The sequence below is a fragment of the Phoca vitulina genome, unplaced genomic scaffold (genome assembly GCF_004348235.1).
Source record: "Phoca vitulina isolate PV1807 unplaced genomic scaffold, GSC_HSeal_1.0 scaffold5, whole genome shotgun sequence".
Lineage (NCBI taxonomy): Eukaryota > Metazoa > Chordata > Mammalia > Carnivora > Phocidae > Phoca > Phoca vitulina.
Genome location: NW_022589708.1, coordinates 10,117,691 through 10,143,844, shown reverse-complemented (window position 1 = coordinate 10,143,844; position 26,154 = coordinate 10,117,691). Strand labels below are relative to the sequence as shown.

At 39.0% G+C, this 26,154-nt stretch overlaps 1 protein-coding gene across 4 annotated transcripts in view; it reads right to left on the bottom strand.

Annotated features, from left to right (window-relative positions):
- The window catches only part of NALCN (sodium leak channel, non-selective), a 307,487-nt gene that overhangs the window by 246,409 nt on the left and 34,924 nt on the right, over positions 1 to 26,154 (bottom strand). For all 4 annotated transcript variants that reach the window (XM_032402676.1, XM_032402673.1, XM_032402674.1 and 1 more), the window contains exons 4-7: positions 24,307 to 24,390; positions 23,019 to 23,158; positions 22,810 to 22,938; positions 7,122 to 7,276 (exon numbers count right to left, since the gene is read on the bottom strand). In XM_032402676.1, the coding sequence (XP_032258567.1) occupies positions 7,122 to 7,276; positions 22,810 to 22,938; positions 23,019 to 23,158; positions 24,307 to 24,390 (508 nt within the window). The remainder of the gene's footprint in view (positions 1 to 7,121; positions 7,277 to 22,809; positions 22,939 to 23,018; positions 23,159 to 24,306; positions 24,391 to 26,154) is intronic.

The following is a 26,154-nucleotide window of genomic DNA, read 5'->3' as shown; positions in this document are numbered from 1 at the left end:
ATCGTGTAAACACTCTGATCATAACTTCATTCCACTTATGAGAAAACACCAGATAGAACCAAGTTGAGAGACATTCTGCAAAATAACTGACTCGTGCTTCTGAAAAGTGTCAAGACCATGAAAGACAAAGCTGACAAACTTACAGACTGGAAGAGATTAGGGTGTTAATAACTAAGTACAATGTGGGATCCAGGGTAGGATCTTAAGATAGGAGAAGATCAACAGTGGATCAACCAGTGAAATTTAACAGGATGCGTACTATAGTTAATACCATTGTGTCCTGTTAATGTCTTAGCTGTAATGAGATAGTACAGTTGTGCAAGAAGTTACCATTCTGGGTGATGTGTATAAAGGAACTCTGTACTATTTCATAACTTTTATGTGAGTCTAAAATTAGTTCAACATAAAAAGTTAAAAAAAATTAAATAAGTAAAGACATAAAAAAAGAAAACCAACAGAAAACTCTGAACATGTTTCGTTTTTACCTGACTGTTCAGTGAATGGAGAGTTCAAACCTGAATAGATTTGTACTCACCTGCTCTACCCAATTTCTTACCTCTTTTAAAAGATCATGACAAGTAAATTGCCCGTTTAATGGCATTTGCTGTGATTTCCTTCCCACGTGTGACAGACTTGTTGTTGCTTTCTTCTAACTGGCATATCACATCTGTTTGGATAGTTAGTTGTCTTACCAAAGGTGAGTGACGCTAACCTTCTACTACAAATTAAGATTACAACTAACTTTGCAAGGTATTTTTTTAAGTTTGATTCTTAATTAAACATTGATCTGAAATGGGTAAAAAGTTTGAGGGCGAAGGTAAGTTTTGGTGGGAGTCTGTGAATCAGAATTGAGTTTAGCCCTGCCTCCATGTGGAATTCTCTAGAACTCTGACCTTGCTCACTCGGATGCTCAGTTGGCCTCTCGATAAAACTGTGTGGGTGGACTAAATGACTACTATCTTTTCCAGCTCAAAATTCCTCTAGTTTCACTCTCAGTCCCATTACCGAAAATCACAGTGTCTCAGACTGTTTGCTCCACGTGTGGATAAGCATGTGGCAACAGAGGGGAAAGGGGAGGCTGGCTGAAAGTGGGGTAAGTACTCCGAAAATGGAAGGAAGCAGGACACATTTTCAAAACAGGGTACACTGATGGGGTATTTTGGTTTCACTCCTCCAGTATAGTTTTTGGGGGTGTCATCATTCCCCAAACCTTTTCACTGTGTGCTGGCTCCCCACCTCCCCATTCGCTCACTGTAATCACAGAATGCGAATGTCCACTAAACAGATTTTGTGATCTTCAAATATGTCCTTCCAATAATGTATATTCCTCCATAGGCTTGGAATGTGGGGAGTAGGTGACGTCTCAAGTGCACAGGCTAACGTCCTAGAGAGGATGTATTAGTTGAGGGTCCTTGAGAATGGGCTGCAGGAAAGGTACCCAGAAATAAAGATGGAAAGTTACTTAAATGGAAGAGAGGGACAGAGAAACAACCAGCATCTCCATCACCATTTGGCACAGAGATTTGCGGGAGGACAGAAAGTCAACCGCTGAAGGCTGGGGACCATGCAGGAAATAGCATGGCGGTGGCTTTTGCTCAGTGAGCCAAGGGATGCTCTTCTGAAGTCTATGGAAGTTGGCAGTCTGCTAAAAGACAGGGCGCGGCTCAATCCGGGGTCACAAACTCAAATGCACAGGGATAAATAAAAGTATAGGCACAAGGCTTAATGACACTGTAGAAAGTTCAATGGCAAAATATGGGTAAGATTCTAATGAGAGAGAGAAAGCACAAAAGGAATTATATTTCTGAGAATAACAAGAGAAGAATAATTGATTAATGAAGACCAAACGCCACCAAAAATTGGCCCTCTGGAATTCTGTACGTTGAGGAGAGTGAGATAAAATGTGGGATATCAGTTAATAGGAACAGGATGCAAGGTGAAGAACACCTTGTCCCTGTCTCTTCTCCTGTCCCCCCTTGCTGTAAGATCCTGAACAAACTGCTGCAGGAAGAAGAAAATAATATGAGACAAGGCTGGGCTAACGTGAAAGCATTGTGCTCTGCTCTCTCTTATTAAAGTAGTCTTTTTTTTTTTCTCAAATAACACAGAGATGCATTCCCGTTCTGCCAGTGCAGCTCTGATTTCTGGCTCATCAGGTGTTCACTCTGTGCCACGTGTCCTAAGTGCAGTGTCTCCATGACTTCTAACATCAACCCTATAAGGGAGGTCTATCCTTTACCCCATCTTACAGATCAGGACATTGAGGCCAGAAGAGGTTAAGTACTTTTCCCAGGTCACCCCACCAGTATGTGGTACAGCTGTGATCCAAACCGCAAGGCCATTATTTTGAGTTTTGAATTTTTTCTAAAGTAGATAATTTTTTACTTTGTAATGCATTCTTGTGCAAGTACACGTATACCTCCATCACGTGATTCACGTATTGTATAAGATGATACATTTTTTATTGCTGAGTATAAGGACACTAACATCATTACACTACCTCCCCTGATTTTCTTCTCTGCTCTTCTACATGACCATAAGCTGCAATATTTATATTATACTCTGGAAATCCTGAAGTCATATTAGCTTTGTTTTTACACTGAGGAGATACTAGAGACTAGGTTCATGATCCATCCTTCTTGATTGGCCGAGTGTCTTCAAGAAGGATTAACGTAAAAGGAAGTCTCTGAGTTCTTGCTTCTTCGACAGTAACCAAAACGAGCTGAACATGTTCTCTCTCTGAGGACTTTGTAAGCCCTGTGTCCTTGTATCCTAGACTTGAGTTCTGACAAAGTTTCAGTCCTCTCTGATGGCTCCCCTTAGAACTGACTGGGGACCCTAGGTTCCTCCCGGGGCTACTCATGTTTGAGCGTCGCTTGGAAAAAAAAAAAGAAAAAGAAAAAGAACTGACTTGATCATTTTTTTCTGGATGCCCGTTGGATGCTTTTTTTAGCTCTGAAGTCCAGCAACTTTAGTAAGAAATGCCTCAGCGCTGATTATTCTCTGCTCATCTACTGAGACAGTGGTACCCTTTAAATCCATCTATTTAGGTTGTCTTCTTCTGCAATTTTAAAAATTATATCTCTTGGATTTTTTTCTCAGTTTTAAACATACCTGAAAGTGCATTTTTATAGATATGGTCCTCATTCTTTTTGACTGTTACTCACCTGTGAAATCAATTTTAGAGGACCAGGTATTTGTCAGGTAGCACTGCGGGAGAGAAGAGAGTTTTTTTCTAAGACAGGTGTGTTTACCTGTGTACCACTGCTGCCTCGGTCCAGGTGCTCATAACTGTGCATGCACATTAGAACACCTTCTAGCTTCTAAAAGCCATCTATGCCTCAGATCATTCCAAGGTTTTTCATTTAACTGGCCCAGGAGTGGTGCTTGAGAATTGGTGTGTTTTAAACTCCCCAAGGTCATCCTAAGGTATAGCCCGGTTGGCCCCTCGTATTCGTGAGCACAGATCAGCAGCACTGGGGCCCCTCTAGACTGAGGGTCTGTCGTCTTCTCTATTTCTCTACCAGCCGCTTGGCCCCAACAAGGGCTCCACTTTGAGGTACCCCACTGAGTCCCAGAAAGCTCCCAGGGTCAGCCACACACTGATTCCCTGGCTCAAAGAGAGGACTGTTCTGCTCCTCTGGGAATATTCTTTATTTTTCATGTCAGCATTCTGCTGGCTCTGCTAGAGATCCTCAGTAGCCAGAATCCTTTCAGGAAGTATTCTGTTAGAACCTGGCCTTCTGATGTGTGGTTTATTAGTCACAGGTTTTCCAGAGTCCTTGAATATGGAAATTGCATTTCTGTTTCTCAGTCTCCTTGACGGTGGATGATTTCAGAGATGCAAAGGTGTCTTTACTTTACAATTTTACAGTTGGGGCTCTGTGTAATTTTTCTACTTTAATGACTCTGGCTTTTAATATATTTCAAAAATTGAGTTTCTCAATATCATCAATTTTAAATTTTAATGAGACAAAGCTATTTATAAATGAAATTTTATAAATGCGTTGCAATTCAATGTATTGTATGACAATTTGATTAGTAAGAAGAGGAAATGTGCTCCTTTTAAATTAATCATGCTTACTTACATATAAAGTACATTGGTCAAATTTATACGCACAATTAGGCACCTGTTTTAAATTCAACTGCATGCAAAAAGAGATGATCACGTGAGTCTAAGAAAATAATTTCTTCTCCTCATTTTTGGGGGATAATTATATTTTGTTTCCATAAAAACTTTAAAGATGATCTAAAATACCAATTTGTGTATCTACATAGATGCATAATAACAGACCTTTTCAGTCCAAACTACAGTGACCATTTTAAAATTTTCTGATTATAGTACAAAGTTAACATTTCATTATGTAACCATTAGTCATACAATGGCGTTGAACTCAAGCATCATTTGAGAAAAAGAAGCAAGCAGACCAAATTAAGCTTGTATAGAAAAGCAAGTCATGAGGAGTAGTGAATACTGCCAACAAAAACACAAAACTGGGGGAAAGAACAACAAGAAAACAACTTACTTCTCTATTATGGCTCTATATCCTAACACAAACGTGACTGGTCACCATCAAATTCAAAAGAACATATACTTTGTTCAGTCCATTAGTAAATATTTATAGAGGCCGGCACTGCGCCAGGCCCTGAAGACATGGAGATGAAAAGATGTACTTCCTGTTTTCAAGGAGCTTAAATCCTTGGGAGATAAATGTGCAAATAAACAGTAAGATTACTGCCTTAGTGCGGGCCTGCTGCCCCCAGGGCAGTTCTCTCCTTGAGTCAGGCTTCTCAAGCCAACACACTCTCTGAGGAAACTCCCTCCCTCAAAGAGTACATGGGTTGAAGTCACTGGGAGTCATAGTGAAGAAAGCTGAATCAGCTTGAATATAATGCAGCCTTTTGAGTTTAAGCACAGTTGCTGCATTCAAGATGGCCGGGAAGTGATTTGATTTAGCAATAGGATTCGAAAGGACTGGAGGTTTTTGTGCAAGGACAGCCTCCCTACTGAATGCTGGCCACCCTCCATACGAGACATGGGTACACCCAGTTAGCCCCCCTTAAGAGAAAGAGCTGCTGGCTCTGAGAAGCTGTGCGTTCTAGCTGTGCCCCAGCTCTGAGGATTCCTGCAGCTTGTTTCACCAGTTTACCAAAGCTATATATCCGTCTCCCATACCACACCTGTGATTTCCTGCTCATCCCTGAATTTCACTGGTATAATGCGTAAAAGTCCTCTGCTCCTAGGAGCCGAGGGGAAGGCTGTAAGACTGATTCCAAAGCCAGATAAGTTTAAGAGAGTACAGCAAACTGAAATGCTTCCACATCTGCTGGCTTCTAAATTTTTTGACTTTACAAAATTATATCATTGGCCAAAGGGATGAAAGACTATCTGTCTAAATTCAATGCTGGAAATCCACCTCTGAGGGCATATTAAAATACAAGAGTAAAAATTTAGGAATGTTATTTGCAAAACTCACTTTTTTTTAATACCAACTATTTGTGTTTTTTCAGGCCAAGTTCAGTATTCTATTGCCTCCAGAGGCTGTAGCCTTGTGGTTTAGTTCATATACCAGAAAAATATTCCTCAATCAGTGCAAGACCTTCACATATTCTTTCTGAAATTCCCGTACTTGGCCCAGAGTTCTTGATGCCATCCTGCAATAACACCGTCTGGGAGCCGCCATCATTAAAGGCTGGGGCGAGAGGAGGATATATCAGCCACTGTTCCTGATGCATAAAGATTGATTGGCTGGGTTCATAGCAGTTGCCATCAAGGTTGAAAGGAACTCATGCTTTCTTCCCTGGCCATGGAAACCCCCCATTGTACAGCTGTCCACTGAGATACGAAACCACACTAAAAGTCACAAAATAGATTTGGCTTCCAAAGATAACCACTACCCTGCTACACACTGAGATTTTTCTCTAAGATTCTGTGAGTGTCTAAATGCTCTTAAATGCACCTGGGCCTTGACACTTGAAGGAAAAATTGTTTTGTTTTGTTTTTTTTCAAATGATTCTGATAACGATTCTGTTATGGACTGAATGTTTGTGCTCCCGCCAACCCCAAATTCATATGTTGAAGTCCTAACCCCCAGTGCGATGGTATTAGGAGATGGAGCCTTTGGAATGTTGATTCAATTTAGATGAAGTCATGAGGGTGCTCTCTCATGATGGGATTATTTCCCTTCAAGAAGAAGCTGGAGAGTTTTCTCCCTTTTCCTCTTCCTCCCTCCATGTGCAAGCCAAGGAGAAAGGCCTCACCAGATCCAACCATGCTGGCACCCTGATCTTGGACTTCCAGCCTCCAGACTGGTGAGAAATGAGTTTACATTATTTACACCACCCAGTCTATGGTATTTTGTTATGGCAGCCTGAGATGGCTAAGACAGATTCTCAAAGCTGGAGTAATTGTTTAGAATTCCATGGGTTTTTTGTTTTTTTTTTTTGATTCAGTAATGAAATTTGTACAACTTGCACAGAATTGTAATAAATGCAATGATATCAAGTAAATGGCAGATGCTAAGTGCTTTCATTACTGTATATAATGGCACATTTCAGGACTTCCTAGGACAAGCCACAGATAAATGTATACATTTGAGTACATCATATTCATGTATAAGCACTTCCCACGCATCTATTATACAGTTGATGGATACTCATTAAGTATTTCCTTAGCTGTCTTCTGTTCCAGGATTACTTTCCAGCTCTCACGCACTCACTCAGTGGCTACTATTTCAGAGACATAAGACTTACCTTGCCTACTAGGGTATGGTTACATGCGAAAGGACACCAAGCCTTGTTTACCTTTGAGTCAACAAGCCCTGAACCTTGGTCAATGAAATATTTTTAAGTGCTCTAATTAAGAATCAAAAATAGTCTAAAATCAGGGATATTTCACTCTCCACAGACACTGCTGAATATCCACCCAAAAGCAGACTGTACTTTATAGACTGCAGGGGAGACTATATCACAATCGAGGCAGACGATTACAATCTGCCGTTGTGTTTCTTAAATGCTCTATAGCCAATCTTAACAGAAAATATCAATCACACAAGTATTCTTTCCATTTCATAAACATTGTAAAAAAGAAACTGAAAATGTGTTTTAGCGGTAAGACAGACCTATCTCATTAAAGCCACTGTAGCCCAGCTCTTGCCTGCTAAGTCCCAGGTCTTCAAGGTCCATGCATTTAAATCCTGGGGGGCACTGGTAGCCTTCTTCCAGCTCTGGTGAGCAGTGCGTATCTGGGATAGCTAAGCTATTCCAGGTTACATTTCTGTGAACAAATTACAAAAAGTTAGCTGATTTGACACTTGTAAATGTTGATCAAAATGAATAATGTAATCACCCTTCACTAACATCTGCTCCGTATGGGCACAGATGTAAAATTCATGATTCCCAAATGGTGTTCATAGCACTGATGACGGTAAACATTTCTCAAATGATACCTGATTCATCCTCACGGTAGCGCTTTATAAGAATACTATTACCATCATTGTTTTCGTCATTAAGGACCAAGACCCAGATAAGCAAAGGAAAGAATTTTCCTGTAGATTTGTAAGGAATGTTAATGTGCTTGGGGCTTCCTTGTTATTCACAAAATGCTTAACCTACCTGTGGGTACAAATTTTACTTCTCCACTTCTAAGCAATAGTAAATGATGACAGTCATTTTCCATATGGTACAACTACTATGAGTCTTATAAATGACACCTGGTCTTCCTCTGTGTTGGCAGAGGAACACGAGGGTCATTTAGGTGGACAGTGATACATCCCTGTTTCATTGTTCTGGAGGGCAATGTGGAGATTAAATTGATGTACAAGGATTTAGATAAGTAATGGCTTTCTTGGGAGCAAGGACAGGTCATCATTGGAACGGCGACTGTGGAATCTCATTCTGGGCTGACCTTTAAAATGGGCCCCGAATAGCTGCTATCGAGACAATTCACGTGGCTCGTGCAGTGGCCAAAGTTTAGGCTAGACAATTTCACAAGCCTTCTAAATCCATGATTTTATTACAACTCATTTCCCACTACTTCGATGTTTCTAGGCATTTCCTAAGTGGGGACCGTCGTCAGGACAGTCTCTGTCCCTCAGCTTATGGCCCAATTGAGGCAGACGTGTTGGGTCATATTTCTTCTTTAATACCCTCTTACATTCAATTGGCTGCTTTCTTCCTTGTATATAATATGCTTTCTCTAGAGTCTGACACCTAACTCTCTGAGATCCATTACCTGCATGAGGCCACCGTGCACACACACATTCATGAGTTTACATACACACTCCAGGCCTGGTGACACTTCACCCAGTTCTGTCTCAGTCATAAACAAAGCTCTAAAAGCCTCACCTGCATTTCAGACACTTCAAGTGTGTTCCTTCAGATTCCGTTAGCTTCAAGGAAATAATCTGTCTGCTGGCTCGGGGAATAAGTATTTAAAGAATTGTTCCCAATCCTATGTTAAACTGCTCCTTTGGATCCCCCATGCAAAACTCCAGGGGAAAGGTCTTGTTGTGGAAATTACCACTTGGTTATGTCAGAGAGAGATGGTTTTAGGCAGACATATCATGTATTTCTCTTCATTTCACCTTTTTATATGTAAGCCAAATATCCATCTTTGCTGATGTCTGGTCTGAGTTTCTGGTGTGGAACCCACACGTTGGGGCAAAGTGGTAAGGGGACTGGGCTTCAGAGTTTCAGAGTAAGGTTTTCTGGGTTTGATCTCAAGCTCTGCCAATTACGAGTGGTGTGACTTGAACAAAGTTCTAAATGTCTCTAAGCTCAGTTTCTTCGTCTGTCAGCTAGGGAGCGTAACCGTAATTAGAAGCAAAGCCTGTGTGAAGATTAAGTAAAGGAAACCAAGGAAAGCACTCAGCCTAGCACCCAGCATGTTACAATAAAGAAAGGCTCAATAATAACAATAATGCTCAATAAATGCTTATTATAAACAATTAGTGATCATTACGATCATAAAATGTAGCATACAATTAAAATACATGTAAAAACACAATAAAGACTTGTCAGAAGAACAGAAGGAATTCAGGCACATGATACCGACAGCATTTTGTTCATGGGATTATGCAGCTGAAAGAAACTTTATAGATCACCCAATTCTTAAGAAAGGTGAAGGTGAACTTCAGAGAGGGAAGTCCATCGAAATTAATTTTTTTTTTCATTTCTAAGACTTTAAGAAGACAACAGTGGCAATGGTTCAGAAAGCACTGTCTCCATGAAAAAGTTCAAAAAAACATCACCTTTCAGCTGTTTGGGTAGGAAATTGGACTCCAGAGCCAGTCTGCTGGATGTGAATTCTAGCTTAGCCTTTACTACATATGTGGCCTCCCCTATCTGTGCCTCAGTTTCTTCCTCAGGCGATGGCAGGGAAATGCCTCTCTCTCAGGACTCTGGCAAACCTGTAGTGACTTAGGTCTGTAAGGTACTTAAAATGGGGTACTCGGCAGACGGCAAGTATCAGGTGTTACTGATTGCTGTTGGTATCTCGAAATTTGTAGACTGCTTAGATTGGAACTCTAGTCCTGGTGTGTGCTGCCTCAGTTTCCACATTTCTAAAATGGGGATAGCCTTTTTACCTATTTGTAGGAGTGTCTTAATGACTAAATGAGCTAACATACAACTCCCGAAATAGCACTGGCAATTAGTCAATCACTCAATAATTGTTAACTATTATGATTATGCTTTCACTGGTTTGTAAGTATTAGAGTATTTTTTTCCTTTTTTATTTGATTTATTTTTTGTTTCTTTCATATTAACACTGATTTTCATTTTAAGCACAAACTTCACCAGCACAGATATTATGTTGAAATCTTTTGGCTTCAGAGGCAGCAGATTTGAAACATATTATTTTTGCCAACATCAAGCTATTAGCAAATGCTTGTTAGAGACACATTTATTAGATGATTAATTGCCCTGGAACTCACGTATCTAAAACCACATGATGATTACTCTTTTGAAAAGTGGAAATAAACATCAAGAGTTTCAGAATGTGTATTTGTTATTTATCTTAGTTTCGTTGTCACAGTTAACAATTATCTTCTAGGTGTTATTTTTATTTGTTAATGTTAATTATTTCCTTGTTCATCTTCCCTCAGATATTCATGATAGAACACAAGAGGCTCTCTGGAATTAGGGAGGGTAGAATTCTTGCTAACCACCAGCCAAACTCTAAATACAGACAATGATTCTTCCAGGCCTAATATTCACTCATGCTTAAGTGGGTTTCAAGACCTGCATTCCTTACTCACAGTTGGATTTCTTGAAAAAAAATTATCTACTTCTAATCCCTCTGACTTAATTTTTAGCCCATTTTCATGATCTCCAATCCACTGAATTTGCTCTAGTTTATTTCCACGTGCCCCATCCAACTGGAACACTTTCAGTTTTCATCTTCTATGATTTCTGAGCAGCATTCCACATGGTTGTTTTGGTGGTAGGTAGAATAATGGCCCCCTAAAGATATCCACATACTAATCTCTGGAACACTTGAAGATGTTATGTTACATGGCAAATGGAATTAAGGTTATAGATGTGAACAAGGCTAAAAGTCTTGAGTGATCATCCTGGTTTATCTGGGTGGGCCCAACCTAATCACACAAGTCCGTAAAAACAGAAAACCTTTCCCAGTTGTGGTTAGGGAGAGACAGAGAGGCAGTGTTGCTGGCTTGGAAGATGCTAGTTTCGTCCCTGTTTCTCAGGTCATTCTCCTTTTCCATCTTCTCCTCCTGTAACTGGCCCTCAGGCCTGAGTTACTCTGAGCTTGGTCCTTAGCCTCCTCTCTTTTTTCATGATGCTCTCTCTCTATGCAGACAAATCCATCTCCATAGTTTCAATTCTCTCTCATCCTAGGTGTCTTTTAGAGTCTCAGAGTTACGTGTCCAACTACCTAGTAGATATCTCCACCTGGCTGCACCCCAAGTGCCTCCAACTCTACACCCCTTACTGAACACAGACTCCTTCACCAACATTTCTTCATAACAAGCAGCAGCATGAGACCTTCATCCAAAGTACTGAGCAAGCTTGAGATTGTGGAATCTCCTCGATACCTACTTCTCCCTCAACTTCCACAACTAGTCGTCATGTGTCCCTAAATATACTCCGAAATATCTTTTGAGCTCATTCAGCTCTCACCATCTCCACCTCCACCTGCACCACTATCTCGTCCCCTAACTGGTCATCCTGCAGCCACTCTTAGCCCTTCGGATCCATTAGCCACAGAGCATTAAGACAGACTTTTCATAATCTCAGTCTTACCTGAGGTCCATCTGTGGCAAATCTTATCCATAAGATCCTAAAGGATCTGGCTCTTCCCCTTTCAAGTGTCCTGGTATCCAACCATGGTGGCCTCTCCCAGCTCTTGGTATGCTCCTTCTACCTCAGGACTTTTTCCTCTGCTTGGAAATCTCTCCTCCCATCTTTGCTTGGTTAACCCATCTTTCAGCTTTCGGGCCCCCAGTCTGCATGTCACTTTCTTAGGGGAGCCACTCTAAGTCCCTCAGGCTGGGTTAGGCTTCTCTGCTATAATTTTTCCAAGTACCCACACTTGACATTTCAGGCACTTGGGAAGTGTCTAATTCATGTTTGAGTGGTCAACTGTTCATTGGATGTCTTCCAAACTCGACTATTCCCCAGTGTAGCCTGCAATTCCTTATAGCCCCTAACACATAGTCTGTGATGGTTAAATTTATGAGTGAATTTGGCTAGATTATAGTGCCCAGTTGTTTGGTCAAACACCATGTAAATGTTGCTATGAAGGTAATTTTTTAGATATAATTAACATTTAAATCAGTAGATTGTGAGTGAAGCAGATTACTCTACATAATGTGCCTGGGCGTCATCTAATCAATTGGAGGCCTTCAGAAAAAATACTGACATCTTCTGAAAAGAACCCTGCCTCCAAATTACCTTTGGATTCAAGACTGCAACAACAGCTCATTCTGAAATTTCTAGTTTGCTGGCCTGCTCTGAAGATTTTGGTCTTGCTAGTCCCCACAATCACATGAGCCAATTCTTTAAAATGAATTCTACTGGGGTGCTTGGATGGCTCATTCGGTTGAGTATCTCACTCTTGGTTTTGGCTCAGTCATGATTTTGGAGTCCTGGGATTGAGCCTCACAGCAGGCTCTGCTCGGTGCAAAGTCTGCTGGAGATTCTCTCTCTCTCCCTCTCTCTCAAATAAATAAAATCTTTTAAAAATAAAAATAAATAAATAAAATGAATCTCACTGCTTCCTATATACACATCCTATTGGTTCTGTTTCTCTGAAGAACCTTGACTAACACATAGTAGATGCCGTCATAATTATTTTTTGGCTAACTGAAGGAATGTTTCTTTCCACCATTATTTAAATCTATGGCAAATCTATTTATGTGCTTGTTTATTTGTTTGCTTATAAAGTAACTACAGAAAAAATTCTTCAACAATTGGATCCTGTTGTTTCTATGCAATTTTTTTTTTTTAATTCTTTTACCTTTTTTTTTTTTTTTTTTGACAGAGAGAGACACAGCGAGAGAGGGAACACAGCAGGGGGAGTGGGAGAGGGAGAAGCAGGCTTCCCACAGAGCAGGGAGCCCGATGTGGGGCTCGATCCCAGGACCCTGGGATCATGACCTGAGCCGAAGGCAGACGCTTAACGACTGAGCCACCCAGGCGCCCCTGTTTCTATGCAATTTTTAAGTGTGATATCTAAAAATTGGCATGGAATTACCATTTTTTAATTTTGGCTTTAGTAGTTTCCATGTTTCAAAATGAATACTCAAATCCCTTGGAGAAGTTAATTATTTTTCAAAAGACATTAATTATCTGCCTGGCATATGGTTTTTTGTTTTTCGCGTTTGTTTGTTTGGTTTTGTTTTTTAGAGAGAGCGGGAAGGTGGAGAGGGGCAGAGGGATAGAGAGAGAATCTTAAGCAGGCTCCCAGCTAAGTGTGGAGCCTGATTCAGGGCTTGATCTCATGACCCTGAGATCATGACCTGAGCCAAAATGAAGAGTTGGACGCTTAACCGACAGAGATACTCAGGTGCCCTCATTTTTTAATTCTTAAAATATCATATTTACAAATAACATTATGTAGGGGTTTGAGATCTAAGAAAATATGTTCTCAACTTGTTGCTAATATTGTTTATAACAGCCCCAAACAACACCTCAGTATTTAAGAGTTGTATGGTTTTAAGTTAATCATTACTCCTGATAGTAAAGAGCATCAATTGAGCTGTATATTGGAACACAAGGATTATCATCTCAGTTCAATGATTAACCTACTTAATTACCTTGGGCAATTCACTTTGACCATCTGAGCCTCAGTTTCCTTATCTGTAAAATGATAAACTTCTTAGCTATTATTAAAAAACAATTCCCACAATGACCCCATCACACTTTCATATTTTTAAAAGAAAGGTGATAATTAGAGCGAACCATGTGCCCATTGTGTTCTGTTCTCATCTCTCCACAGGATTCACCGATGCCAAATGCAATAGCTCAAGACATTGTGTTCAAACTGCTCTCTTCATTACAGTGTCATCTCTCTCTACCAGTGTCAAACTGCTGTCCTGCTACAACACATTTAGTGCTGGCCTTTTGCAATGACTGTCACCTATGAACATAACTGTGGTTATCATTACTTAACCCCTTTTTAGAGATTGTTTTTTCCATATTCTTGGTAGGGCCACTTTATTTCATTTGTCCATCCATTCATTCAAAATGATTAAATTTGAAAGGCCTATTCTATGCCACACAACATGCTAGAAATGGAGATGACTAAGAAGATATTTCCAAATCAAAGTCTTTATTACCTAGAAAAGTAATGACCACAGTAGAGCATGATGAATGCTTTGAGAGCCAGATATCGGCTCTTAGCCTTACAGGAGCACCAAGCAGAAACATCATTAGTGTGGGTGGTGGATGGTGAGCACTAGGGAGACCTCCCAATGGGGTCGTTGCTTGGGGTGACCACTAAAGGATCAACAGACACGAGATCTAGGGCGGATACACCCCCTGGCATCCTGGAAAGTGGAAATGCCAGAGCCTGTGTGTGCACAGGAAAGAGAGAACGAGAAATCACAGGGAGAGAAAGAGAACAACTTTTTTACCCTTTCATTGGTAGGGTGTAGCTGCTCACAGCTTTCTCTCAGGGCTTATAAACAAGCACTTGTTACCATACCAAACAATTTGTAAACTACATTCTCAGAAATTGGCATATTGGGGAAAAAGACAAAAATCTGTGCTTCCCCCAAACTGACATAGTATGTCTGATATACTTTGCACTGACTACAATCTGTCCCTCGTTTGTGAGAATGGCCAAAAAGGTCAAACACATTAATTTACAAAAGAGATCATTACTTAAGTTATTTGCAAGATTTTCATAAAATATACCTATGATGGGAATTTATAGATATATATAGATACAGATTTTTGTTTATATATTTTTTTCCCTTGAAGAACTGAACATAAGCAGAAAAACACTGCGGGCTTGTAGCCAAATTTGGTCCATTTGTTGTAAAAAAAAATTCACAGAGGATCAGCTACACCAAAGGTGTTTCTGAAGTTTGCATTCCACGAGGAAATTGTCAGTGGTGCAAAGGAGGAGGCAGGCAGCACAGCAAATCCATATGCGACAGATAACACTGTACGCCTAAGATCAGTTTGTTATTTATTGCCATCAATAGGTTTCTCTTCTATTTATACTGTATGTTCTAGGGAGAAGTGATAAACAGAACACACTTGAGTTAAACCCATGGAGTGAATCTCTCACACACACACACACACACACACACACACACACACACACACACACACAGAGTCTTTGCATCTGGGAGGATAGTGAATGTGCCCTTTGATACCTAGGGCCTGGCTTGCCTCATTCCTAGTGGCAGCCAGAAAAACAAGGCTCACTTTCTTGCATTTAGATGTGGTCCCTTTCCTGTGTTGACAAGGAACCTGCTCTGGCTGCTATCCCGCCTTTTGGGTTCATTCCAGAGAATCATCTGGCTTCGTTTTCACTATTTGGCCTCTGCTTTCAGGATTAATTAAAAGCTCTTATGAACTGGCCTGGCTACTGCTAATGCTGGATGCTTTGGAACACTCACCGCACCCTGGAATTTGCAGAGAAGAGACTACTTATTGATTTTTGGAAACTTTTAATTGCTCTCTGGGACTTTTAGAGGGACCACAAACAAGACAAATAGTCTGTGGCAGGAAATAATATTGACATCACACCACTTTTTATAAACAAGGAAATCTGGCACATTTTCTAAAAATTTAGGGAATAAATTTCCCCTTACTGTTAAGCGGAGAGTATCGTAATATGATTTTCCATGCCTTAATCCATTCCTGAATGGCTAGATGGACAAAGCCATACCATAAAGAACCGAATTCATCATGCATCAAAATGGTAAAATTAAATATTTTTTCAAATAATGTATGTAATTTAAATGACAAAACGTGATTTTCTTTTGAAAGCAAGTATTTCAAACTGTCAACATACCTTGTTGTATCTGAATAGTTCTTTTAATTATATATTTTCTCCAACTTCACTCCCTTAATTATATTGCTCACTACTTCACCAATATGGATAAGGGACCAGACATGCCGGGAAACTGGCATCTGAGCAAGGATTAGGCAAGGAGAGGTATATGAATGTATTCAAAGAGTCTCAGCAAAGTAAAGTATCAGGACACAGAGCTTGCACTGATCAGCTCCAAACTGGAAATGTGACAACTGTTTTGAGGTCATAAGACAAAGTCTACTACCCTTGACATTGTGAATCTAGGCCAAGGGCTCCTCAAGCAGTAACTCTTTTTCCCTTTGCTTGAGAAACTACAAGATCCAGGGTGAGAAGTTATCTGGAAGGAGTCAGTTGGCATGGTGGAAAACGGCCACCAGAATCTGGGGCCAAGATTACAGATTTTCAGTTGGTGATTTTGCCAATTAATTAATGTGTGGCAAGGAGCTCTTTCCTCTTCTCTTTCATGAGAATCATCATGTCCAACCTATGAGATCACATTATGAATTAGCAATTAGGAATACAAAGTGCCTCATATATATGAGGAGCTCCAAATATATTCATGTTTACTGGCTGTTGTGTGGCTGAGTTGTATGGTTGGGGTTCCATCCTTTGGGGTCAAATGATGTCAGGGCTCACTGGTGCTAAGAACATGTAGCTACCTTAAAAGTGAAGATCAGGGAAGGATGTGGAACGTGCCAGAGCCCCAGTCCCCAGGTGCCCTCAACCACACAGTACACCTGCCCAGCTCAGTTGCTAGACCTAAAAAAGGTAGGAGTCCCTGAATCAGTAAAATTGAGATGACTGCCCTGTGATCCCAGGACACACACCGACAACCTGCTTCTCTGGAAGAATGACAAGAGGCTCTGATTACCTCTGGTGCTTCATAGACATTTCTAAGGAACCAGCCTTCAGGGAACAGGGAAGTCAAGTTCCCCGCAGCGGGGGTGTAGCAGCTGAAAGCTTAGCATTTCTTTGAAGACTCCAGCTTTATCTTTGAAGAAGCCATGCAAAATTTGTGTTCTACTCTACAACACATCTTTGGGAGTTTTAATGTAAAACTAAGGTTTTAAAACACTGATTTCTAACCCAACTGATTCTGAGAATCTTAGCCCTGCTATAAATATGAATCTATGGGTGTGGCTTGGAGTTCGTATTTTTACAAAGCTCACCAGGTGATTTTTTCTATCAGAGAGATCTCGTCCTGGAAATGAATTCCCCAAATGTACTGCTCGTGCTGTTATGGTCACGGCATGGTGACTACGGTTTCTATCGGAGGGAAAGCAGGCTGGTCTGGTTGAACCTGAGGCGAGGTATGATTTCTACACAGGCAACTACAGTGAATGCTATTTGCAAGGGACTGAATTGTCAGGGCTCCTCATTTCCCATTCATATAATATGATCAAGAGTCCCAGGACCTCACGGCAGAATTCAGTCCTAATACAAGCCATCTTAACCATGTATTCATCCACCCCATGCAGAGCCTGTCTCCTAAGCATGTGCTCCTTGTAACCAAAGGGAAACTAATCATTGTACTCAAATATTTTGGACACACATGTGTTGAAGATCATCTCATATACCGACCAAGGTACAGCCGAATATTGAAAGGATAGAAATCGGTGTCAGGGAGAACTGGGTTCCAACCCTGCTTCTGGCACTTACACACTGTTTCATCTTGGATAGCTTACTTAACCTCACTAAGCCTCAATCTCCTGGCTGTAATACAGAGTGTAAAAATAGATTATGATGTTAACAGGTCGTTGTGGGTATTAAATGAGAAAAAAAACCCAGATATCAATTGTACAGTAAAAGTTATTTACCGCTAATAGTAAGTAAGAGTTTTATAACCTATGTTATTATATTCTCTTCTTTTTGGGAAGTAAGGTCAAAAAAAGTGCTATATTGTAATTGATCGAAAGAAATTACCCAATTTCTTTTAGACCCTTCTTCAAAGTGTAGGGTTTTCTTTTTTTTTTAATGCTAAAGATGCAGAAATGTTTTTTCTATTCTGGTGAAAATCACTTTGGTATTAATTTTCATATGGGAATTCAGTTTATTCTGAAATATTTTCTTCTATTTAATTTTTTAAAAAATTTGTAACATATGAAAGGTTGATTTAACTGGGGCTCAGGTGGGCCACATCCTTGAGATGGGTATACACAACGGATTTAAAAGAGATATATGGAGTGATACAAATATATTGCATGCCACTATTTTATAGATTTGGATGGGGCAGAATCCCCTGGAACATAACATCTACACGGGGATGGAAAGAAACCGGATGTCATATGGACTTTCATTTTCTCTATGCCATATAAAGAGCTTATGCATATGGACGTGGATCTAATGTGCATATAGGTTTACAAATGTGGGCTTATAATATGGTAGAAGTTGCTCAAATGGCAGATCAAGCATGGGCTGGAAAGTCAGACCTGAGTTCAAATCCTGGCGCTCTCACTTACGAGATGAACATATTATTTAATTTCTTTGGGACTGTGTCTTCATCTGCAAAATGGGGGAATAACTGCTTTCAGGTTGCTCTAAAAATTAGTTACAGAAGCAAAATATATGAAATATAATAGGTGCTCCACAAATGTTGCTATTAATTTAGTTAGAAATCTATATGCACCCATCAGAGTATTTTCATTTCTTATTTAAATATTTTAAAGAGGAGCTTTCCAATATGCATTTATCCAAATTTGTTCTTCTATCTCCCACCCAGCAGACATCTCTGCAGGAATCCAGTAAGTTAAATGTAGCAGTCTGTCTTCATCCTTCAAAAGAAGTTTAAATATAAATCAAGAAGACTTCAAAGACCTTTGCATGAATTTGAGGCAGTTATGATTTTACATATTCTACAAAATTCCCTCTTGATAAAGTCCATAGAAATTAGAAATTAATATTTTAAGTTCCACTGCATTTCTATTTTTAATTCTTCTGAACTTTCCATTAAAAAAAAAAAAAACTTCACTATTTTGTGAACAGAATGTATAAGCCAATAATTCATTTATTTTCCAAGGACCCTAAAGGATAAACGTAAATATTATTTGAGACCAGCAAGAGAAAGCTAACCCAAATCCAACTCTGTGTTGTCTCTAGGCTAAGTGTTAGTGATATTTTATAAAATACCACTGAGTCCTACAAGCTGCCCCGGGTGGGGTGACCATCCTGAAACTCCCCTGAGATGGAAAAGAAAGCTGTTAGTAATTACTCTGCCACAGAAAGGACCTACGAGGATTGTCCTGAGCATCTGTGACATGTGGCCCCCCACCTACATGTCTCAAACCTAATGGCTCAGCCATTATAAGCATTTACTTGAACTCCTGATTGAACCCTGTTCTCCTTAGAGTAAACTTTTATATACTTAATATTTACATTTGCTTACTTTAGAGTTTTTCTAATTATCTCACTCTTGGGAAGATTTCATTATTTGATACTAAGCTAGGACTAAATTTCGCTCCTTTCTCGGGAATGGTAATAAGGTGGCAGATAAGCTTTCATCTCTTCTATTTCACCTACCAGCTCATTTTCACATGTTCATCTTGTAGCTTCCGGGAGATTTGGCATTTTGCAACACCTGTTTCTGCCAGAGGCCACTGCTCTTCTCAAATTTCTTTAGGATATGAACTGCTTAGTCAAATTGCATTCCTCGTCCCATAATTGCTTTGGGTCCCCCATTCATTATCAGAGAAGAATCTAAAGCTTTACGAGTAATGCTATGGAGGACAAAGGGAAGACTCCCTTTTCTCTGCTTTAAAAGAAATCAGCTCCATCTAAAAGCAAAACTGTGTGTATTGAGTTGCTTCCTTATTTATCTTGTTTGCCTCACAGATTATACACAATCAGTTCCAGAGGTCAGCCTTGAAACGCGGGACATACAGGTTCCTGAGCAGACACAGCTCTGCCTGCAAGCTCTCCCATTATTAGGCTATAGTGCATGCAAATCAATTAAGCAGAAATCGGACGATTGTAAAGGACAACAATTAAGAAAAACGAGGTCATGACAGCGACTGGCAACACCAATCACTGGAAACACAGCCATCATACTGTAGCTTAATCCTAGTTCATTTAGAGATATTTATGAGAAACTCCTAATTCAGAAGCAACCAAAGGAAACAAAAAGGTTGGAGTTTTTTTTAATTGGGATTTTTATGCATTTTTTTTTTTTTTTTACTTCGGGCGGTTTTTTTTATGAGAATTTATGAGAAACTCCTAGTTCAGAAGCAACCAAAGAAAATAAAAAGGTTGGAGTTTTTTTTAATTGGGATTTTTACGCATTTTTTTTTTACTTTGGGCCGTTTTTAAGTCTCTAAAAATACATTAAGGTCTGGCTGGAACTAATGGTAAAACGGCATCAACAATTTTTCTGCTTCTGAGTAAGACATTAAAATTCAGTTAATACTGAACTGAAAATTAAAAGAAAAATGGTATAAGGGATTGGTCTTTGAAATGAATCATCAAACTTATGAAAATTGTTATTATGAGCAACAGTATTGCTCTGCAGCTACCTATTTTCTTCTCAAAGAGTAATTGTCACAGAAAAGGAAGGCAAAATAAATATGCATGTTCATAAAGCTAATGGGCAGACTTTATAAATATGGGAAAGAGAAAATGCAGACCTTCCTCCATAACTGCTATGTCTAGAGTAACTGAAAATTCTGCCAAAACGTATGTAATTCTTCATAGAGAACTCCATTTTTAGGATAAAGTAATGAGCTGGAGCTAATATTCAGAATACAAAAGGCTTTTAGTATTTTTTTCAAAGCCATTCATGTCCTAGTACTGGGTATGGTGAGGAGATGGCAAAGAGCAGTTTCTGAAGTGATGCAAGGGTCCTGAGGTCAGAGGCGCTCCTCTACCTCTTCCCCGTTTGCATTGTACTTTATGTGTCAAAGTTAAGTTTGCCAGCAGGATGCCTGATCATCTAGCTAGTTTTACAATTTTAACAAGCTTTAGAATTCTCACACATCCCGACTTGATTTTTAATAAAATGGAAACTTTAAATCAGCTTCCTGTGCTTGCAGCTATTAGAACACAGCGGGCTTTCTTATGCGGAAGCTTCCTCTGTTCTTTGCCTCTCTTCTATTGTTTCCCGCCCACACAATATCTTTTTACCACCTCCATATTCATTCATGGAACAATCTAGACAGATTTTACAGCCTACATACACTTAAAAAAAAAAAACTACCTACAGGTTTTCTTTCACACATGTGTCTCTTCCATCACCCACACAGGCAACCCCCTTACTCACCTCTTCCTTCAACGTCCCCACCCTGTGTGTGTGCTAGCTCACTTCTTCTTTCCACTCATAGCAGTGCTTTCTTATTTTTTAACCATTTCTCCCTTGTCCCATTTAACAGCTTGCTTTTCTCCCTTTGTTTTTTTTTAATTTCCTCTTCTATATCAATTTGTCACAATGTTATTATTCTCTGTCTAAATATAATGTATTATACACCATGCCTTCAACACATAGTTACTAAGTACTTACTCTATGCTAGAATACTAGGTACTGGCCCTAAAAGGAGTCTTCTCCACCCTTGTCCTTTGTGTCCTCAAGGACTTCACAGTGTAATGAGAAAAATGGGGGCGGGGGGAATTAGCTATGAGTGCCAGAGGGCTAGGTCTGGCAAACTGGGCTATATTAAATTCAACTCTTTCCATTACAAACAGCTAGATCTATTGGATAAATGGTAACATTTAAAAATGCATATCTGGGCTTACAAGAAAGAAGAAATATGTCCCAAAAGGTCAAAAGGTAAGAGGGAACTAAAAATAGAGGGGAGTCCATGAATTGACAAAATCGTGGTATGGATGGGGGCTAAGTGTCCAGTAGCTAAGAGCTTGGGTTTTAATGCCCACAAGAGCAGAAAACAGGGTCCAGAGTATACATAAGGCAGGAAGATAGAAAGTGACCCCATACATACAGCCATGTTATAATCTAGACAAATTCCAGAGTGTAATATGGGTGAAAAGATAGTCAAATAGATTATTAATCAAGCACAACAGAGACCGTAGGTACAAACCCAAATACAGACCGGGAATTGGTAAATGAGAAAAGTAGCATTAAATTCAGTGGGCCCAGCACACAATAAATCGTGCTGGACCAACTGTCTAACCATATGAAGAAACAGATTTCCGCTTTACACTGGAACATTTCTAAACTGTTTTCGTAAGATATACTTGACATACAATAAATTGCACACATTAAATTGTACAGCTTGATAAATTTTAACATGTGCACAGAACCACAATCAAGATAATGAACATACCAATCAACCCTAAAGGTTTCCTTTTTTTTATTTTTTAAGATTTTATTTATTTATTTGAGAGAGAGAGAGGGAGAGAGAGAACAAGCGGGGAGAGGGGCAGAGTGAGAGGGAGAAACAGACTTCCTGCTGAGCAGGGAGTCCCATGCGGGACTCAATCCCTGGGATCATGACCTGAGCCTAAGGCAGACGCTTAATCGACTGAGCCACCCAGGTGCCCCAACCCCAAAGGTTTCCTAATGCCCCTTGTTAACTCCTTATTCTTATCCGTAACCTTACTCCCAGGCAGTCCGATTTCCTTTTTGTTGTCACAGATAATCTTGCATTTTCTAGAATTTTGTATGCATGGAATCACAGAATATGTAATCTTTTTCATCTGGCTTCATTTGCTCAGCATAATTATTTTGAGATTCGTCCAAGATGTTGCATTTATCAATTTCTCATACTTTTTTTTTAATTGCTAAACAGTATTCATCATATGGATATATCACAATTTGTTTATTCATTTACCTGTTGGTGGAAATTTGGGTTGTTAGCAGTTTGGGCTATTACAAATACAATCACTATGTATAAGTCTATTTTATGGACATATGTTTTCATTTCCCCTGGTTAGATATCTGGAATGGAATGAATGGGATATATGGTAGGTGTCTGTTTAACTTTCTAAGAAACGCCTGTTTTTCCAAGTAGTTACACCATTTCTCATTTCCATCTTATTTAAATAAGAAATGAAAATACTCAGATGGTATTAGGGTAGCACACCCCTCATTCTGTCACACTGAGGAAAATCTCCAAATGCACACTTTGAATTTGCTTAGTCTACTTTCCCACGGGGTAAACATTTTTCAGTCTGGCTTGTCTTGAATACTTGTCTTTAAAAATCAGGCAAGAAAACTTTGAGGAAACAGAGAATATAGAACAGAGTACATAAAGACTTTTTTGTTCAACTTAGACATAGAGTTTTCTCATAAGAATTGCAGAAACTTTCTTGTTTATCACCTAGATTAAAATGCAGTTAGTAGATAAACTTACCCTGGTTTCGTGTCATTTACCACACAGTGATAGGTAAATGTTCCAAACATCTGAACTCCTAAAATTCCATAAAGAAGCAGAAAGAAAAGGAGGAAAATTGAAACGCTCCAAATTTGTTCTCCCGATCGCCTAGAGGGGAAAAAAGGTAGGCAAAACTTACAAAAATGTCATCAGCTTTTCTCCTTAACTTACATAAAAGCAGTACTTACTTTAAAATGTTTGTAATTCTGGTCCTTGGTAGCTCAAATCGGAAATAAATCCGGAATGCCCGAATCATAATTAGTGGCCGCGGGATCCGCAACATGCCCCAAGGTGACATCTGGTCAACTATATCAGCAATTTCAAATACCTGTGAATTAAGAGGTAAGAAGAAACAAGCTCAGAGCTTCCCTTAGCTTTGCCTGTAGTTATGACAAACGCAGATGGCATCAAGAGTTCACCCTGTACTCCGAACTTCGTCCTGCATTATTTTCCACGAAATGGTCCATATTGAAGCTATAGCTATCTTCAGAGAAATGAATACATAAACTAATATAAATCCATTGCTCTTACTCATTTCCCATATAATTCATCGAAGCCCAGTTTTTATTACAAAAACAAGTGCCAACTTAGAATACAGAATAAGTATGCTGAGCCTTCCTCACGAAAAATGTCCTTTGGTGGAACTTTTTTTAAATAGCTAGAACATAAAGTAATGGAGAAAGGGTTAAGATTATTATAAAAAAATAAAAAAGGAATTGTACCATTTACTAACAGAGGCAAAATGATAATTAGAAAACGTTTGTCAGTCATATAATAGCTATTAAATGGAAAAGAACGCATGAATATGCAGGATGAAATCAGATTGTTGGAGAGGTGAGCTTTGTAAAAATAAGGAGAGCTCATCAATAAGCATTAAGATGACTTTGCAGGATGGACTGTGAATTTATTCTATTCTAAATTTTGTAATGAAGAATATACTACCTTAAGTTGAATTATATGCAAAACTGAGGCCTAAATGAATGCATGGAAATTAATTCTATTATCCAGCAAAATCCCACCTTTAGCCTTTTAAATATATGTTCCCCATTTCTCATAGTAAGGCATTTTCTATTTGCGATATGGTATTTTATGTTCATTCCAATGTATCTATATTTGTCAGCTTTTTTTGGTGAGGACTCAGTCACATAAAAGACTGGAATTTTAATATTTAAACTCAATTTTTTTATTCTACAAATACAGAAATCTTACCCCATTTTCTGTCCTTCATTTCAATAAATATATTTTTATATCTTTTTAATAAGAAATTTGCTATAGTGTTGATGATTGAAAAACAATTCACAGATGTGACTGACAATGATTAAAATGTTAGTTTTTTATAAACATTTAAAATAACATGATGTTGAAGAAAGTTACACCATCACATTTGACATATATTATTATTTTTATTTAGAGTTTCAATGCAAAACAAAGCACATTTTGGAAAACACCCCCATGTAAATTAAAAGTTTTAATTACCTGTAACACCAATGAAACCCAAAGGCAGAAGACCATAAATCCATCAAAAACACACCAGCGATCTTTCACATAGGAACTATCCCCCTAAAAATAAATTTCACATGGAGTTATCATGCAAAATTAATAATTTCAAAAAACATCTGTGGAGAGAAGGGTCATGTGTTAATTCAGTATAAGCTATCTATAGTTTTTGTATCAGAATTGAAGAAACTTTCAAACGGAATACCTTTAGCATTTTATTTTATTTTTTATAAAGATTTTATTTATTTATTTGACAGAGAGAAACAGCGAGAGAGGGAACACAAGCAGCGGGGAGCTGGAGAGGAAGAAGCAGGCTCCCCGCTGGGCAGGAAGCCCGAGGTGGGGCTCGATCCCAGGACCCTGGGATCATGACCTAAGGCAGACGCTTAACGACTGAGCCACCCAGGCGCCCAGTGGAATACCTTTAGCATTTTAAATGGCATTTTATATGAAGAAAATAATTTATGAAACACAAGTAACTGCAGAGCTATGCATGGAAAATTTTAAGTTCACACAAACAGAAAACATCACTATTTTTTCTCTTAACCTCACAGATACTACCATTTAAGAAACCAGAGGTCATCCCACTCAGTAGGCAGCTTAAGTCCAGCTTTCTTCCTACAAGAACCAAGAGCAATAGTGGTCAGCATGAAGGCCTTTAAACCTGTGGATCAACCACCATAAGTATGGAATTAACCAGGAATTCACCTCGAGCTAAATTAAACATGAAGAAACAACTTGCCTTCATTAGCAAATATATCAAACATATATTGACTTTAATTGGAATCACATGTGATAAAGAAGACACACTACTTTCATCTTTTAATAATGAATCTACTCTGACATTAGAATGCATATTTTTATCAAATGGGAATTTTAGAAAAAAAAATTCCCTTCAAATAACAAAACAGAAAACCTCCTTCGATTAGAATTGGAACCTTAAATAGGAATACCTTTGCTTTCTTAGGACTGCCCCATTAAGTCTCTAGTTCCATCATAATCGATGAAACTCAACTCTGAATTCGGTGACATCTACCATTACCAGCTCTGACTGAACCTGCTTAGAAAATAAAAAAGGAACAGAAAGCCAAGATTTTAAATAAAAGGATGAAATCTGTTATAGGATATTTAGGAAAATAAAATAATTTCCAGAACCACCTACCCTTATTAATAAATAGGCTATCAAAAAAACTCCTTGAGAAGTTTTCAGAAATAATCTGTATTATTCACAGGACTAACATTATCATAAACCACTTCATGAAAGTTATCTGACCCAGATGTGAAGTATAAATTCAACTTAGTTAATACTGAGGAATCATCTACTTTACATAAGAGGATGTATAATGTCTCCTGAAACACACACACACACACACACACACACACACACACACACACACAGCAATCTTGCATAGAAAAACTGATATGTACACACCCAACTAACGCGTAAGATAGAATAACTTATAATAAAGCTATAAACGTGGTGGGGAAGATAGGAAGATTAATTCTATGGAGAGTTTAGAGAAAACAATGCTAGTTCCCAAATGCCTAAATAATTTTATCATTGGTAAGAGAATCAACCAAATTTGGTAGTTCATATATTTGAGAAGTTCACAAAAGAGGTATGAAAGCAAGCCTGAGGCTTGGGGTCTGGGTAACTAGGAGGACAATGAACCTGTTAAGTGTTATGATCAACATGATGATGATTAAACCTGATGACGAGAAAAACTGCACCTTGGGGAGCCACTGGTTCTCCTGAAACACACACACACACACACACACACACACACACACACACACATCACATACAGAGCAAATAATTTAAGGATA